Source organism: Dipodomys spectabilis, unplaced genomic scaffold (assembly GCF_019054845.1).
Source record: "Dipodomys spectabilis isolate Male_0828 unplaced genomic scaffold, ASM1905484v1 ptg000297l, whole genome shotgun sequence".
NCBI classification, from domain to species: Eukaryota; Metazoa; Chordata; class Mammalia; order Rodentia; family Heteromyidae; genus Dipodomys; species Dipodomys spectabilis.
In genome coordinates, this window is record NW_024870974.1 from 17,842,072 (window position 1) to 17,860,490 (window position 18,419).

The 18,419-nt window shown below is 43.6% G+C and overlaps 1 protein-coding gene across 1 annotated transcript in view; it reads left to right on the top strand.

Annotated features, from left to right (window-relative positions):
- Nr3c2 (nuclear receptor subfamily 3 group C member 2) overlaps positions 1-18,419 on the top strand; it is a 237,436-nt gene that overhangs the window by 190,245 nt on the left and 28,772 nt on the right. The window contains exons 5-6 of the mRNA XM_042701897.1: positions 5,874-6,209; positions 7,351-7,495. Coding sequence (XP_042557831.1) covers positions 5,874-6,209; positions 7,351-7,495 — 481 coding nt within the window. The remainder of the gene's footprint in view (positions 1-5,873; positions 6,210-7,350; positions 7,496-18,419) is intronic.

Here is an 18,419-nt window from a genome sequence, read left to right on the forward strand (position 1 = left end):
CAGCAGTTCTCCTCCTCCCTTTCCCTTCCATGTTTTGGCCGAGCTTTGTGGATAAACTATTTGTGGACAGAACACACTGTTGCTCCCTGTGAAGTCTCCCCCAATAATGGCAGAAGTCGTGCCACAGAATAGAGAGTGGACAGTGTCCACCATCTGTGGACCCTGGCCGTGAGACACTTGCCACCTTCACCCCTCAGCCACCCCATTTTGTTCCTTGGCAGAAATATCAAAAGCCTTAGAATCACAGGCGATTTGACCAAAATTGCCATCCAGAGCATGAGAGCAGCCCGAGATATGGGAAGAAGGCGAGGGTAGTGCCATTACTGTCCTGTGGACTGTAATTATGTTTTAATATAATTCCTAACCTCTACGACCTACTAATCTCTAATAGCCAGTATTTGCCGCTAAGACACAACATAAAGAGTTTGGAAAATGGCTATTTTCACTCCTTTTTTCTAATGAAATAGTATAATTTTAAGAAGTTTCAACTAGGCTCATGCCTGTAATCCTAGCTACTCAGGACGCTGAAATCTGAGGACTGAAGTTCAAAGCCAGCCTAGTCAGGAAAGTCTGTGGGATTCTTAACTCCAATAAACTACCCCTCAAAAAAGCTGAAAGTAGATCTGTGGCTCAAGTGGTAGAGCCCTACACTAGCCTTGAGCAGAAAAGCTCAGGGACAGCGCCCAGGCCCTGAGTTCAAGCCCCAGGACCAAGACACACCCAGAAAAAGTTCCATATTCTTGTATATATCTATCTCCTATTGGAGTCCAGAGATGTTGGGGAAGGAAACTGTCATCAGAACTTTGTAGCAGGAAAAACATTTTGAAGTGATAGAAGTTAGAGAGCCCTCTTACTTCATCCTCTTTCTGTGGGGTGCCAGACTGGCCTCGTTCCTAGCAGCAGTCATTCTGCCACGCCCGGGCTTTGCTCGAAGGGTATGCAGTAGGTCGCACCAGCCTTGAGAGCCAACTGAACAAGAAGTCATGCCACACCATGTTCCCATTCCTTGATGAACCATGGGATCCCACTAAAAGGATCCCAAGGGGCTCCCTCCTTGATATTCCCAGGATCGGTGAGGGTACCAGCAGGGTCTCCCATTACCTGCCTCTGGGTGGAAAATTGATGGAGAATTGGTGGAGTTGTTTTTTTCTTTTTCTTTTCTTTTCTTCCTTTCTTTTTAATTGTTGTTGGTTGTGGGGCTTGAACTCTAGTCCTGGGCGCTGTCCCTGAGCTCTTCAGCTGAAGACTAGCGCTCTACCACTTGAGCCACAGTGCCACTTCTGGTTTTCTGGTGGTTTATTGGAGATGAGTCTCATAGACTTTCCTGTTGAGGCTGGCTTTGAACCATGATCCTCACTCAGATCTCAGCCTCCTGAGTAGCTAGGATTACAGGCATGAGCCACTGGTGCCCGGCCTTGGAGTTCTGTCTCTTAGCAGTGCCAGGAAAAAACCAGCTGCCAGGATGCTGCCAGTCATTCCGGGGTTGGCATAGGAGGGCAGCCACAAGGCTGAGCAATCAAGACTCCTGTTTCAAGTGAGTTTAAGTGGAAGTGGGGGACATTTATAGTCCTGGCTATGCACTCCAGAGATAGAGAAAGAGGAAGAGACACAGACAGACTGTCAGACAAAGAGACAGAACGGGGTTACTGGCATTTGATAGATAAAAAATGGGGCCTGTCCCAAAGAAACATAGGTCCCATGGTTTCCCTTGTTTGCAATATCTAGTATAGGTATGAGTCAAGCGGAAAAAGTCAGATAATGTGATGTTAGGAAAACAAAACCTCAAATATGTATTTTAATGTTTTTGTTTCTTTCATGCATGTGTTTCTAACGCATTTATAAGATTATTTCTTTGTTGCTTTGTATGTCCCTCCCCCACAGTGTAACCCCCGCTTTCACTATATTTGATGTCAGTATAACATGTGGAGGAGATGGGGACAAACAAGTCGTTTAAGGATTCAGGTGGACCTGTTGCAACAATGAGAAGTACAAAATGTCATGTCAAAACCAGCTTTACAATGTCGGTGGGGGGGGGGGGGGGAGGGGGGGTATGATTGGTTGGGAGGGAGGGGGGAGGCTGGGAAGGGAGGTGAAGGGTAAACAAAGGAGGAGGCTACAATGCTTGGTAAGAAATGTATGCATTATCCTGCCCATGTAATTGTAACCCCTCTGTACAGTATGTTCTCAAATAAAATAAAATAAAATTTTTAAAAAAAAAAAAAATGGGGCCTGTGGCACATAGGTCCATGAGATTCCCAATCTAATAGCCAGTAATCCCATGTTTTTTTTTTGTTTTTTTGTTTTGTTTTTTATTGTGAAAATACCGTATAGAGGGGTTACAATTACATGGGCAAGATAATGAGTACATTTCTTATCAAGCATTGTTGCCTCCTCCTTTGTTTCCCCTTCACATCTACCCCCACCCCCCCACACACACACACCCCACCCCCCTGCCAAAGTTGTAAAGCTTTTTTAATGTTTTTCGACATAACGACTTGTATCTCATTGTTGCAATGGGTCCACCTGTATCCCTATTTAGACAATTTGTTTTTTTCCCTTCCCCACCACAACTTATACCAACATCAAATACAGTGAAAGCAGAGGTTATACCATGGGGCCTCCCCCAGAATGGATGTTCACTGGGTCTTTGGATAATAGAGGCATGCTTATTAAGTATCTTTAACCAAAAATGCTTCCATGTAATTAGCAAACACCTTAATTGTGCCAGACTTAAAGCTTGTGCTAATCTTAGAGAAATAATGCAGATTAGATAAAGAAGAACATTAGGAGAAAGACTCCATGGCATAGGAGGTAAGGCTGGTGACTCTGAGTCATGGATGGATTCAAGTTCCCTCCCTGATATTTACAAGCTCTGCAGTCCTGCAAACATGTGCTTTGTCCATCTGTACCTGAATTTGTTCACTTGAGAAATGGGCAGGAAAACAACAATGTCTAGTGACCAGTCCCAGTGAGCATCAGACTGCCCGAAATGCAGAAAAAGCAAGCTGAACTGTAGTCAGACCTAAGTGCTCAGTACCTTGATCTGAATGTTCACGACAGTTCAAGAGTGTGAACTCCACCAATGGATCATTACACAGCAGAAATTTTGAAAAGGAATAATAATTAGCAACTCAGAAATTTTATCTTAAACCATCTCAGATGCTGGTGCTAGCTGACATTCCCCCATGAGGAAGTCGAGTAGTACTTCCTACAAGATGTCATTTGTTAAGTTTATTAACATTTGAAAATGAAACAAATGCACTCAGTAAACATTTGTCAAAAGGCACACGGCATGAGGCTCCAAGAACACGTAAGTCATTGACAGCTTCAAAGAGCTTGAATCTAAGAACGTAACATCATTAGAACAGTATGAAAAATCCATGTGCTTTTACTAATTATGTAACCATCCTCCCTGTGGGAGCATCTGTAAGCACTCTTGCCTGAGGGGTGTTTGTCCTGAGATAGTGGTGGCTCTTATGAACATAGGTTACCACTCAAGTCCAGGTATCCCACACAGAGCCACAAAATCGCAGAATAAAGTTCAGTATAACTCAAATGCTAAACTTAAGGTTGATAATCTGTTCAATAGGTTCTTCTATATAGATCACAGCATGATATCTACAAACTAGAGACAATATTCAGTACTCCTCATATTTCATACATATGACCTGAAGTCAGCCATGAGAATAAACACAGCAAGATAGACCCCAGGCCTAAAACAAATAGGAAATTTGCAATTAATTGCAAGCAAATACTACTGCGTTTAATAAAATGTGACAGTAACACCCTTGCCTGTTTCTAGTCAGTCAAATAATGGTTAGCATCAAGTGTAGTCTTGTAGAGAAAAGATGGGAATATTTGTTGAACTAGAATGTATTTAATGTTCATAAAATTATGGGAAAATGTAAAAGTGACTTTGAAATACAATTTCAGGCATCAGCGGTCATTTCCGATGTGTTTGTCACAATCATTGCTTCTGCAAAACAGGAGGGCCACAGTGTTACCGTGCTCATTTTTCAGAGCATTTTCCTGAGGCTGAGAGAAAGCTTAATGGGACTCAGAGGTAGTTCCAGGGACCTAATGGCCCAAATGTCCAGTGAATGCACTTGAGACTTTCTTAAGCTCTTTGGATCACTAATGACCAGCATTCAGGGTTACTTAGGTATATGGTTCTGCTCTCCTTTTAGTTTTTAGGGCATTTGGCTGCTGTTTTCCATTTGTTTTCATTTATCCATTCATTTGTCAGAATCATCCCTGTAATCAGGCCTGTAATTCCAAAAAGTGCTGGGGGGGTGTCTCCCACCTAGCAAGCTCCAGACTCTGAGTTCACATGCTAATGCTGAGAAAGAGGGGAAGAAGAGGAGGAAAAGAAAGAGGAGGAAGAGGATGGGGACATGGGGGAGACAGAGGAAGAAGAAAGGAAAAGGAAGACCCTCACCACCGCTACTGCTTCCTCTTCCTCCTCCTCTTCCTCTTCCTTCTCCTCCATGGAATCATGTCTTATTTCTCCTCTTAAGCTGAATTTTGACAGTTAGGCAGTGTAGTAGATATAATAGATACTTTGTTGGGTGATGACATGTCTTTTATCTGAATGGTAGGCTTTCGGTGAGTAATGTGGTAAGTATTAATGGGTGTATGGCAAAAGTGAATTGTTTTGTTTTGTTTTGTTTGTGCCTGAACTGAGGCTTGAACTCAGGGCCCACACTCTCACTTGGGTTTTGTGCTCAAGGATACCACTTTGTGCTACCACTTGAGTCACATCTTCGCTTCTGGTTGTTTGCCAGTTAATTGGAGTCTCACCAACTTTTCTGCCTACGCTGACTCTAAACTGCAATCCTCAGATCTCAGCCTCCTGAGTAGCTGGGATTACAGATGTGAACCACCAGCACCTGGTATGCATGGTTATTTTTTAAGTCAGTGTAATTGGTTCAACATTCTTTGTTCAGTTTCTAAATTTGGGATGTGTGTTAGGAATAGAAGTGTCAGATTCTTCAAGAATTTTTAAGTAAGTTGAAAACATTACAATTGAAAAGTAAGTGATTATTACAGCTGTAAGCTTTCATTTAGCCATTCACTTCCAACTATCTATCATCTGCATATATACCTCTCATATCAACTTAGAAAGTAAGTTATCCTTCTTCTAAAGTTTAGTTCACATAAATCAGCCATGTGATTTTTTTAATGCCATACTGGGGTTTGAACTCAGGGTCTGGGCACTGTCCCTTAGGTTTTTCACTCAAAGCTGGTGCTCTACCACTTAACCCATAGCTCCACTCCTGTCTTTTAGGTGATTAATTATAGATAAAGAGTCTCATGAATGTTTCTGCACATGCTGGCTTATAATTGTGATTTTCAGGTCTCATCTTCCTGGGTAGCTAGAACTACATGTGTGAACCACTGATGGCCAGCTTGGACAGATTTTTATTTTAATCTCTCTAGTCCCTGCCCTATTCTAAAATGAGAATCAGTACTTACTCAGAAAAATTCAAATCAGTTGTTTCATCTGAACCATCTAGAGCTTTCCCTGATGATAGTATGCACTTGATAAATGTTGCTGTTTTTCTCTTTGTCACCTGGGAGTTTGCACTTCAGAAGACTGCACAGCATATGGCTTGATCACAACAGCAGGTATTAGCCGGACTCCTGTGCAGGCATGTGGCTCCTTACACATCAGAAATGATGGGCGAAGAGCAAGGAATGAATGCACGAAGCCAGGCCTCGGTTACCATAGTAGTAACAACCTGGCTTTGCAGGGCCTCTTTTAAGAGGAATGTGCCTTGCTATGTGCCGTAAATGGTAACATGCCTCTGTGCTCTGTATTCTACTGATCACTTCAATTGGCCCTTCCCTGTCTATTGCTTTGCTTTCCACAGCCCGAAAGTCAAAGAAGTTGGGGAAGTTAAAAGGGATTCACGAGGAGCAGTCACAGCAGCCTCCACCGCCACCACAGAGCCCTGAGGAGGGGACCACGTACATCGCCCCGGCCAAGGAGCCCTCGGTGAACACCGCGCTGGTCCCACAGCTCTCCTCCATCTCCCGGGCACTCACCCCGTCCCCAGTCATGATCCTGGAGAGCATTGAGCCAGAAGTCGTGTATGCAGGCTACGATGGCTCCAAGCCCGACACCGCCGAGAACTTGCTCTCCACGCTCAACCGCCTGGCTGGCAAACAGATGATTCAGGTGGTGAAATGGGCGAAGGTACTTCCAGGTAGGACTCTGTGCGGTCCATGTGGGGGGCTTGGCGGGGGCCAGCCACCGGGGAGGTCGGCACTCTGTGACATCCTTCCGTCAGAGTTTGAGACAGGTACTGAAACTGAGGGACGGTGTTGGGAAAGTCCGGGCAGTGAGCTCACTGCTGAGAATGCAGGGTTCAGGGTTCTGTTGTTCATACACACATCGGTGCTTGAATTGGAGATAAGGAATATCACAGCCTGAAAGTATTCATAAGATAAAATGCACACGGTTGGTGAGATCCACTGAGCTCCTTCTTTGCTGCTCAGGAGCTGGGACCATCAAAGCACCGGCCGTCAAGAGCTAAGGCTGGCATCTGAGTTGTAAAGGAACCTGAGCAACTGTCCTGCCTAAAATCTAACACCCTGCTTCCCCACCACCAGCAGAGAGTCTCGTGGAGGTTCCTGCCCAGGCTGGCTTTGAACCATAACCCTCAGATCTTAGCCTCCTGAGTAGTGAGTAGCTAGGGTTACAGGCATGAGCCACCAGCACCCAGCTGGTACAGTATTTCTTAAGTACCACAGTCATTGAGAACTGAAATCTTATGGCATTCTTGTGGATCTGCAGGTGCCAGTTATTCAATTGCCTTTGACTGTGGTGCTGTTAATTGTGGGTGGCGCTAAAACAAGTCTTTACATGTAAACAGCAGCTGTGTCTATGTGGCCAGAGTTCACACCATCACCTGCACCAATGTCTTTATACTCTACAGATGGGGAGCTCTCCCTGACAGGATTCCCCATAAAGGCCAGTAGAGCCTGCCCAAGTGATTCATGCTTATAATCTAGCTACTGAGGAGTCTGGAATCCGGAGAGCACAATTTGAATCATAGGTGGGCAGGAGAGCTCCCAGAGATTCTTATCTACAATTAACTACCAAAAAGCCAGAAGTGGAGCCATAGCTCAAGTGGTAGAGCTCCAGCCTTGAGCGAAAAAGCTAAGGGACAGCTCCCAGGCCCCAGGACCAGCATAAATAAACAGAAAGAGTGTTGACTAGGCCAGGTATGATGCTCACAATGAGTAGGCCTATAGAGTTGATTTGAATCTGGAAAAGAGAAGCTGCCTTCTGGAATGTACTTATATGCTAAGTGTATTTCTGTGATTAATTGTTCTGTTCTTCAGGATTTAAAAACTTGCCTCTTGAGGACCAAATTACCCTAATCCAGTATTCTTGGATGTGTCTATCATCATTTGCTTTGAGCTGGAGATCCTACAAACATACCAACAGCCAATATCTCTATTTTGCACCAGACCTCGTCTTTAATGAGTAAGTACCTATTAATTAGCTCTCATGAAGCACACGGCAGTTATTCATTATGCTTTTTCCTCCCACGATTTCTGAACAGATGTACCTATATGAAAGAATCTACTGAGAGTCAAAACTCGGCCGATTTTTGACAACTTAAAAATTACTTATTACAACATTAGAATGTATAGGCTTCTGGACACATAAATCAGTGTATGAAAATCTTCCATGATCGTAAGTGGGAACTATCCCAAATGGAAGATGATCCAGTTGGCACTGGAAACTCAGCTGGTACAAAGCCATGGTTAATAGAAAACAGTCTCTTTTGGTGTCTCCTCCACTTGGGAGAACAATCTGATTTCTAGGAATGTGCATCTATAAGGGGTCAGGGTTTTGTGAACATCCTACAATAGTTGTGCTGTTAACCATATACAGCTGTTTGTGACAATCATAATTAACCTTTCTTTTCAGTCATAAAAGAAGCCAAGATGGTACTCTATAGTGAAACTTTTTTTGCAGTCTTAGGATGCATTTTAAAAGATTGAAAGAATTTTAATAGATTTTTTCATTGGCCATGAATTCCTTCCTATTTTAAGTTTACATTTTAATATTGTTTGCATTCCACATTTGTACTTTTCGTTCACGTTGATGTGCAGCGGTGCTGCTTTGTGATAGTTGAGTGAAGTAACATTTAACAGAGAACGTTGGAATTAGGTTTATAACCACAGCCATACTCTGTGAAAAAGCTGTCTCTAGAGACGTGAAAATAGGGGCTTTGGGAATGAAGGTGGCAGATGATGGCTGTTTTGGTGAGGACGAAAGAGACATGTGCCAGTGACTGTACCTGAGGGACCAGCTCATCCCAATATGGTACACTAAGAAGATGACTCCGCCCCAAAGAAAAAATCAGCAATATGGGTAGTCTATTGAAGTATTTTGGCAACCACAGAAGTATTCAATCCAGAACCACATAAATTTTTACCGAAAGCATGAAATAAGCCAAATGACTGACATGAACATTTTATGTCCTCTCAATAGTCATAGATATTATTAAATAGTAAACTGTTTTTAATGGGTTTCATAAGCCAAGAGAAAAAAGAGTGTGTATATTATAATAGAAAGGGGATGAAGTCTGAATCTATCTCAGTAGTCAGCATATCTGCGTTGGATTTTATTTGCCCAGATTAACATAAACTATTTAATCTTTCATTTCAATCTATCCCAAACTGGAACTCCCTCCCTTTGCCTAAACTGTGATAATGTCTAGTCTGTGAATTTAGCTGTGCTCTCGATGTCTCAAGTAAGAAAAATTATACAATATTTCTCTTTTGTGCCTGGCTTGTTTCACTTAGCACAACGTTTTCAATGCTTATTCATATTGTAGTATATATCCAACTTCCAATTCCCTTTTATGGGTGAATAATAGTCCATTATTTATGTGTAGAGTCAAACATCATTATTCATGTATTTATGCCCTACTTGTGAATTTGCCTATGGTTGGAAAATTGATTTGTAACCTCAAAATTAATACAATAATTTAGTCACCACTACAAACACATGAAGACTGGGAGAGAAAGAAAGAGACAGAGAGAGAGCAAGATTGGACATTCTAACAGACATCACACAAGGCAGTGCTTTATCTCCCAGTTTCAGCTCTTAGATTGTACATATCAGCCTTTTTACTTTCTATTCAGTGCCACTTTTTTTCATTTTTTGTTCTTGATTTCCCTATTTAAAATGGCTTTTGCACACAGTGCTGTTGTGATGCTGTCTGTTTATTGCTGAGCTCAAGAAGATTGTAATTAGGCCTTACAGAAAAATTACATGTATTCAGCCCTGGGTACACTGTTGCTGGCCAGCAGTTCAATGCTAGTGAATCACCAATATGTACTAAATAAGATGCCTCTGAGCAAAAGCACATATGGAATAAGATCAGTTGCCAAAATACCATGACCAGAGGCAAAGTGGACCCTAAACCTTTATTTCCAGAGCCTCAGTTAACCCTAAACCTTTATGTCCATCAGGACAAATAGTTTAAGTCCCTGAATAATTTCATTATTTCTGGTTTGTGAGTCTGAAAGGGGCTAAGTGTATGTGCCTGATTAAGAGGACAAAGTTCAGGGTGAAGATAAAGCATGGTGAGTCACACCTGTCATCCTAGCGACTTAGTTGCTCGAGATTAGGGGCTCAGGTTCAAGGCCAGTCAGGACATAAATGTTTGTGAGAATTCATCTCAACAAGTAGCTGAGCGTGATGGCATGCACCTGTCGTCCTAGCTGTGGGAGAACACAAAGGCTGGGCACCGTGAACCATACCTGTCAGTCCCACTGATGTAAGGACATAGAGGAGGATCACGGCTCCTGCAGGCCTGGCCCCAAAGCAAGACCCTACCTCAAAAAGAACCAGTGCAAGAAGGAGGCTGGAGGTATGGCTGAAGTGGTAGAGTGCCTGCCTAGTAAGTGTGAGACCATGGGTTCAATTCCAAGTACTGCCACACAAACAGAAGAACCAGGACACACAGGTGTCTTGTTTTCATCAACAGAAACATTGCTGTATTAGAGCAGAGAAACAAAACCTATTAGATGATTGCTTGTGTTTGTCTCCTGCTTTGAAATGAATCTGAAAATGTCTTGCTGGTCTCACCCTGCAGCTCAGGACAAAAGGCAGGAAAGGTACATGTCTCACTTTTCATTAAACAGCGAGATGAAAGTATGAACGAATGCTTTACTGCAGAACTTTTCTTATTATAAGCTCAAAACTTTTCTGATAGGTGTTAAATGATTAATTATTCAATTTTACCTTGAAACAACGAACCATATATTGCTGCAGACCACGCCAACTCTCCCAATTTCTTATCAATTCAACACACATAATAAAACCCCCACATAAGCCTGTATTGAAAGTTCTGCCATGTTTTTTCCTGAAATGAAGATTTAGTATGGTGTTCTTATTTATGCCCTGCCTAATATTTTAAAATTAAGAGTCTATTCAAGGCATATGTATATTGGCTTATGTGGTAGCCTAATAAAAACATGTTAGGGTAATCTTTCATTTATTGCTACCGTCTAAACCTTGTGTTGTTTGGGTCCGCAAGCTATGATTGGTAGGAGAGAGGAGTAAGTGTTAGTGCTGCCGCCCCGGTGTCTCCCTGTGAGTCAGTAGATCTCCAAGGAAGGAGGACTCCAAGAGTGAAGGTCACCTCAGCTGACTGGGACCTAGGACAAAGTCAGCCCACGCTGGCCAGGTCTCAAGGGGTGACACCCTTAGACCAGCAGACAGCTCTGTTATCAGTTACTTCCTGTTTCCTGCTGTGCTCTGGATCCCTTTGCTGGGTCAGGATGCTGTCTCCATCCAGTCCTCCTCAGGGAGAACTTCCTGGGCCACTGTGTGCTGGTGAGGCCCCTTGAGCCCGGTGCTGTCCAGCTCCAGGCCTGGCTGAGACAAGGGCTGTGTGCTCCACCACAGTCTCTGGTGTGTCGGCACGGTCAGAGCATCCCCATGGAGGCCCCGGGTGACCAGAAGCATGCTGTGGTGCCCATTCCCCAGAAGGAGCAGGGTCAGCAGGTGACGGCTCTGATGGGAGCAGCCTGGGGTGTGAATCCAGCAGCTTCCTCTTGGCTGGTTCCTGTGTCTTCCCTCCTTCATCCTCAGTCTCCCTCCCTCTCTGCTCCTTTCAAATTACAACTCCTCTTTCTCCCCGCCATCTCACACACACACACACACACACCACTCTTTTCCTTCTGTCACTGAAAAACCTAGCTTCCTGAAATTCCCATTTTTTAATCTTCTAGGGTAAGTGTGAGGAATTTATAAAACCAAGAAGCATGTCCTTTCCGGCGCCTGATCTTTTCTGGGCAGCTGGGGCCAGCGTCCGCAGTGTGTGATGGTGGGGAGTCCGTGGGGTCCATGGGGTCCGTGGGGCCCATCGGGTGTGCACTGTGGCCTCCTCTGCCTCCCCCCTCCATCTTGGCGTGGTCACCCTTACCCGACCCTCAGCGACAGTTGAGGATCCTGAAGAAGAAAGAGAAAAGCAAGTTCCTACATGGAAAAGTTCCCAACGCAAGCATGAAGGCAACTCTTGTCTTTTCCTGAGCGGGATGGAAATGTGGAAGAAGAGCCATTCATTCCAGACGGAAGCCAAATGTGGATTGACTTTTCCAGCTGCTCTGATTCTCACCAAACCCTCCTTCGGTTGAGACTCACTCACGAGGAAGGTCAGAGGTTGCTCCGTCATTCATTCCACAAATCCTTGTTGAGCCAAAGAACCCTGGAAGATCAGTGGCAGAACACAATCTTCTTCCTTCCTGGGGCTTACACTCTAGTAATTGGTGAAAAGGTGGCTGGAAGAGCCAAGAAAGCCAAGGCTGTAACAGCAAGAAGTGTTCCCTGCAGGTCACCGGAGGTCCGGGCTCAGATGGCGAGCCATAGACTTGAACACAGCAACAGAAGCAGTGGTGTTCGGAACAGGCGATGTCTTCTAGTGAATTCCCTCGGAGGCTTCGGTTTCCTTGACCAGCCGCATCTGCCTGCTTTGGATACTCCGGAGCTCATGGCCCTTTTGGACAGGATCTTTTATGCAACACAATCACCTTCTCAACTTCTTATCTCGCTTCAGAATATTCCAGAACACTTAGAGGGACCATTTTCCAACCACCAGAGTGGACTCCTCTATACCTTTTTATTCCATACTGAAGTTCTTTCTAGTTGGTTTTAGCATCATCGGCCCTTGGAAAGCAGGAGCCTGGCCTCTCTTTGGTCTGACCTTCCATTGCCAGCACCTAGAATTCGTGAGTGTGTGCTGAACTAATGATTCCTTTGGAAGTCTGCTTTCAGCATCATAGATCCTGCTGCCCATCTGTGTATGCGCTGCTCTTTTCCTTAGTCCCGTTTCCACCTCCATCGCCCTGGTTCCAGATGTTCTCCTGCATGCCCAGCAAGCCCGCCCCAAAATGCTTCTATCCTCTCTGATGACTTCTCTTACTTTGCCTCTTCCCTCCCCTTTCTCTTAGCAAGGGTGGTAGGTCAGTAGTTATTGTTGTTGTTGTTATTGTTGCTCTGGGGATGGAATCAATGTCCTCCACCAGTGAGCTGATCCTGCCTTCTCCAGGGTCACAGGACTTAGACTACTGAGGTGTTGGGCCTTACCACTTACTGCTTCTCATCCCAACAGACAGTTTGCCATTAAAGAGAAACTACATGAGCCTTTATTTAGTTCTGATTAAAGAAAGTTCACAGAACTTCAGGATAAAGGGGAAGATTAGGACATGTCAGCAATCTTGACTAACAATTGTCTAAACAGTGCAGAGACGAGGGTGCTGGCGTTGGTGTTTCTGCAGTTTCACGGGGACATGGATGGCAGCACCGGTGCTGTGGAGTTACGCATTTTCACCAGTCATGAATGATGCAGTTGTTCATCGTGTCCTGAACAAAATCTGCTTTGTGACAGATGTTTGGAATCTGTAATAAGAAAGGGCACATGACTAATCTCTAATAGATGAATTGAGCTCAGGATTCTTTTTTCTTTTCTTTTATTTAGACAGACAGTAGATCAGCTTTTGGAAAGATTTAAACAAAAAAAAAAAGCTCCCTTTCACCCAGCACCGTAGCACCCCAAGAACGTTTCCTAGGGTCCAGTTTGAGTCTTGGGTATAGTTGTATCTGTGCTGCCGAAGTCTCTGGAACTTGGGGTGTTTTCCCTCCTGCACAGGAAGATTTTGCAAATGCAGTCGCTTTTTACCTGCCATAGCTCCACCCGTACAGTCATTTTGACCTCTGCAGATGTGAACCACTGGTTCATGGCTGTGGACACAGCTGTCCACCCGGGTTTTGTTTGTGCTATGCAAGCCTGGGTGCTAGCATGCTGGAGCTGCTCCAGGAAGAAGATCACTTCTCACTCTGGTTAATACAGGTATCTCTTCTGTAGCAGGAAAGTGGTCCACAGCCATCTTTTACCCAACTAGATGAGTTCAAAATTGAGAATGAACTGTTCACATTCTGAGCTTTAGTAGTCATAGAATAAGAATCCTACCTTTTTATGCTTTTTTTTTTTTTTACAAATAAGCAACAGTCACTTTCTTATTGAAATTAAACAATATTTTCATGTTTGGACTCAACATGTCCCAGCATGGATCAGTGCTAGCTCACTGGAAGTTTTCTATCTTCCATTTAGCCATCAGTGAGGTCTGCAAATCATTAAAGTTCAAGAAACTTAATATTGAAATCTGAAGCCTGCAAATGAGACTCAGTAATGAAAACAGTCTTTCACTAGAAAACTTGCATTCCTTTATCTCCTCCCTCTTTGTATGAAGCCGTCCGTCAGCATTGAGGGTGAGGGGTTCCAGGGCACCCAAAAGCTAAGGATGTTTGAGTCCCTTTCAAAACACAAGGCAGTATTTGCAAATAACCTACACACATTCTCCCTGATATTTTAAAACACTTGTGGATTACTTACAATCCCAAGCAGTTACTATATTGTATTACTTAGGGAATCATGACAAGAAAAATAAATCTATATATTCACGTCTGATGCAATAGTTTCCAAGCCTTTTTGACCTGTAGTTGGTTGAGCCCACCAGTGATGGAACGGCCAGCATGGACGGAGGGCAGCAGGACACCAGGCTGCCGGGCAGTCTCAGTGAGCCAGATGAGCGGTTAGCAAATGCTCGAGAGGATCCAAACTCACTTTGGTGTTGAAGAACAAGGCTGTGAGGCCAGCCCACCTCCGTCTCAATCCTAGAGTACTGCTGTCAGTGCGGTTTGATTCCCCTTCCAAAAAAATTTCGTGGAATAAGTAAATCACTGTAGTCTAGTCAAGAACTAGAGCCAGGACATACATAGACTTTCTTACCAATGCCAAGAATAAAAAATAAAACTGGTTTGCTAAATCTTTCGCTGTGCAATTAATTCCTAGTAGGAGAGGAGTCCCTGTAGGGTAGGAATCCAGGGCCAGCCCTGATCACGCCGTGCCTCCGGGAATGGACAGGAGACAGCTGGGTGGATTTGGTTTGCTGTGGTCCTCTCCTCACAGATGGATGGGGGTCCACATGGCTCACCAGGTAGCCTCTTGGAGAATAGCCTTAAAACCACTTTTTAAAAAATGAATGCCTTAGCCAGGTGCTGGTGGCTCACACCTGTAATCTTAGCTACTCGGGAGGCTGAGATCTGAGGATTGCAGTTCAAAGCCAGCCCAGGCAAAAAGGCCATAAGACTCTTATCTCCAGCTAACCACCAGAAAACAGGAAGTGGCACTTTGGCTCAAGTGGTAGAGCGCTAGCCCTGAGCTGAAGAGCTCATGACAACAGCCAGGCCCAGAGTTCAAGCCCCACACCAACAAAAAAAAAAAAAAAAAAAGTGCTTGCTGAGCGCTGGTGGCTCACGCCTGTAATCCTAGCTACTCAGAAAGCTGAGATTTGAAGCTCACAGTTTGAAGCTAGCCTGGGCAGGAAATTCCATGAGACTTTATTTCCAGTTAACCACCAGAAAACCTGAAGTGGCACTGTGGCTCAAAGTGGTAGAGCTCTAGCCTTGAGCAAAAGAGCTCAGAGACAGCACCCAGGCCCTGAGTTCAAGCCCATAACAGACAAAAAAAAAAAAAAAAAGACTAAATCACAGTTGAAGAATATGAATGCTGAAGTGTTGGCAAAGTCCAATCATTTTTATTACTTCTTTTTTTTTAATTTAATTTAATTTTTTTGTGAACATACTGTACAGAGGGGTTACAATTACATGGGCAGGATAATGCATACATTTCTTACCAAGCATTGCAGCCTCCTCCTTTGTTTACCCTTCACATCCCTTCCCTACCTCCCCCCTACCTCCCCACCCACCCAATCCTCCCCCCTCCCCCCCCCCCCCCCCGCACCAACGTTGTAAAGCTCGTTTTTGACATGACCTTGTACTTCTCATTGTTGCAAGTCCAATCATTTTTGTACTATGGTTTATCACAGATTCCGCTGGGTTCCTCAACCTTCTCTAAAATCCTGCGTTTCCCAGGAGGGTTAACGGCTGTGTTCTGGCTTCCTACTACCAGACACACATGTCCCTGTACCCGCAAGCAGCTTCTGATTGTATTGAGAAGCTAAGGTACAGAAGTGTTTTAGGAAATACGATGTGTAATACTTACGGTAAGAGTGTTCCCCATCTTTCACACTAAGTCTGACAGATGGAAGCCATGTGACTGGCCTCTTCTAGAATTCTAGACTGTCATTTATCATGTTCAGCATCATTAAAAGGAGTGGAAATTCTGGTGCTGCATTCCAGTGGCAGGTCTATGGAAACACATTCTTTCTGGAACATCAATTATGGTGACAAACAAGACTGTGGATAGGCTCTTAGCTCTTACTAGAATGGACTGTGAACAATTGATAGAGAATAGAAGAATGTCATCGAGACCAATGGATCATACAATGGGTTCTCCAGGGCACTAGTCCAGAAAAGCAAAACACAGACAGCATCGTCAAATGATTTCCACACCTGGCAGCTGAGGTCTGTCCTGGCTGTAAATCAGTTGCACAACCACGATTTAAAAAAAAAGAGCAGATCTTAGAGGCACAACTAGCAAAATGGTCCTCCTACAATACATTCTGTTGGTCCGTTAAGGAAACATCTCAAAAGGCCATGAAAAAGTCAGACAGTGAACTGGAATAATTTGAATGTCCAAATTGAGGTCATCTTTATTCTAATTAGGGTTTGAAAAGGGGAGAAAAACTGTTTGTGCATTCTGGGGTGTTTTTTTTTTTAGGAGAATAACAAGCCTGAGACAGGGACCATCTGTTACACTGACCACGTAACAAATGTTAGATCTATTCAGACATGGTGATGTGGTGTGTGCTATCAGATGTAAGGTCTGGCCTTTCTGCTCTGCTATGAACTCAACTTATTTAACTCTCTGCTGTAAGACTGGAAATAATTCCGCCCACATTAGTCCTAAAGTATATCATTCCTAGAGCCGATTTCAAGGAGTAATAGCAAACAGTCTTGCTGACAGGATTCCTAGCGAATTTGCTAGAAAGAGTTCAAACCTGATTAACCATTTCTTTGTTTTGTTTATATTTACAAAGAAACACCCCGCTCAAAGGCGGGATCCAATGTTTAGCTGTTCTTGGTTTCTGCTGGCTTATTTTATCTACCACTTGCAGTGTTATGGACCCAGGCACCACATAAAAACCAACCAAAGAAAGATCCATACCTCACTAGGGAGAAGAGGGACAGAGAGCGGTGGCACTGGTCAGTGCTAAGATGCAGTATTTCAAGGATCCCTTCCTGTGGCGGCTCCTTAAATGAAATGATGGCCATGCCTGGATGCTGGGATCACAAGGTGCAGTGTAGCAGTGTTGCTGAAGTCTCCGGGAAGAAATGTCACAGTTCCTTTGAGGTTTCTATAGGTGGAGAGCTCTGGGAACCCTCGCGCATTGGCATATATAAAATGGGCTCCTGCGAAAGTATCACAGTTCTGAAATGTGAATTTGTGGGAAGGGAAAAGTAGTAACGGAAGTTCTGTTTTCTTCTTCTCTGCCAAGGCAGTAGCACCACAGCAGACAGGCCTTGGAGGAACTGTTTCTGAGCAACCTTTGGAAGTTGTGGTTTATTAAAGAATTATTACCCTTCCTGTTCCCTAAAAGTAGTGAGGTAGCCTGCAATAAAGGCACTGATAAGTCTGAAAATCCATTGAGACACAGGAAGACAAAAAGGAGCTATAAAAAGAGAGAATACATATTTTGAGGTTAGAAGGAAGAATAAAGTTCCTAAGAGAAATCACATAATTAAGCACACACATCAGCTTCTTAATTTCTGTTTAACTACAGCAAAGTAATCAATAGAGAGACTCATTGTTTTCTTATTTTCAAAATTTTTAATAGTAGCATAAGCGTAAGTTCTGCCATCTTGATCTGCTTAAAGTGTACAGTAGTGATATGTAGATTCCCTTTGTTGTCCAAGCATTCTTCTCATCTTGGAAAAGTGAAGTTTTGTGCCCATTGAACATGGGCAGTTACTTTGCCTCCTCATCTGCCATCAGATTGACTTTCAAACAACTGAGTGCTTACACTTTTTGCATACTGTCTATTTTAGTTGTGTAAGTCAGAACCTTATACCAAAACAAGAGGGCTCCCTTGGCTGGTGAATTCAGTGAATTGCCCTCAACACTGTTGATGTACAACAGCAGTGAGATGCCTCGAGTTCTGTAGATGTGAATGTTGTTCAGATTACATCAGGACTGACTTGAAAGCCACAGTAAGCACACAGTCTTGGAAATTTTGATACCTTACCCAGTATAATTTTAATGGGAGTTTTTCTAATCTCTATGATCATGTGTAGCAGCTTCATTTCTAGCTCCAAATTCTTTAAAAGCAAGGGGAAAAAATACTTTCTAACCCAGGATGTTCATTTTTTTGTTTCAGTCAGAATTTGGTTTGGATGATTTGTATTATTTTAATTTCATATTTCAGAACTATTTACAAATGGTCATATGATTTTGGTTTATTAAAATGGATGTTCTGAGAGAACAGATGAATTTGTAACTCTGAATAAAATTGGTTTCTCACTGTGAGAAAAATCTCAACTTTACTAAGCTGGTGAATATTTTTAACAATATTTGCAAGAACTTGTGTACCATGGCTCACTCCTATAATCCTAGCCTTCAGGTGGCTTAAGCAAGAGAATTGCAAGTTCAAGGTCAGTCTGGGCAAGTAATGATTTCCTCTCCCTCCTCTTCCCTCTCCCCTGCCTCCCTCCACACCTCTCCCTCTGCTTCTCTCTCTCCCTCTTCCCCTCCCTTTCTCTCCTCTCTTCCTTCTTGTTGCTGTTGCCGATATTTTAACCCATCCTATTTAGAATTGAAACTGGATTTCTTTTTTTTTTTTTTTTTTTTTTTTTTTGGGTCCGGTCGTGGGTCCTGAACTCTGGGCCTGGGTGCTGTCCCTCAGCTCTTCAGCTCAAGGCTAGCACT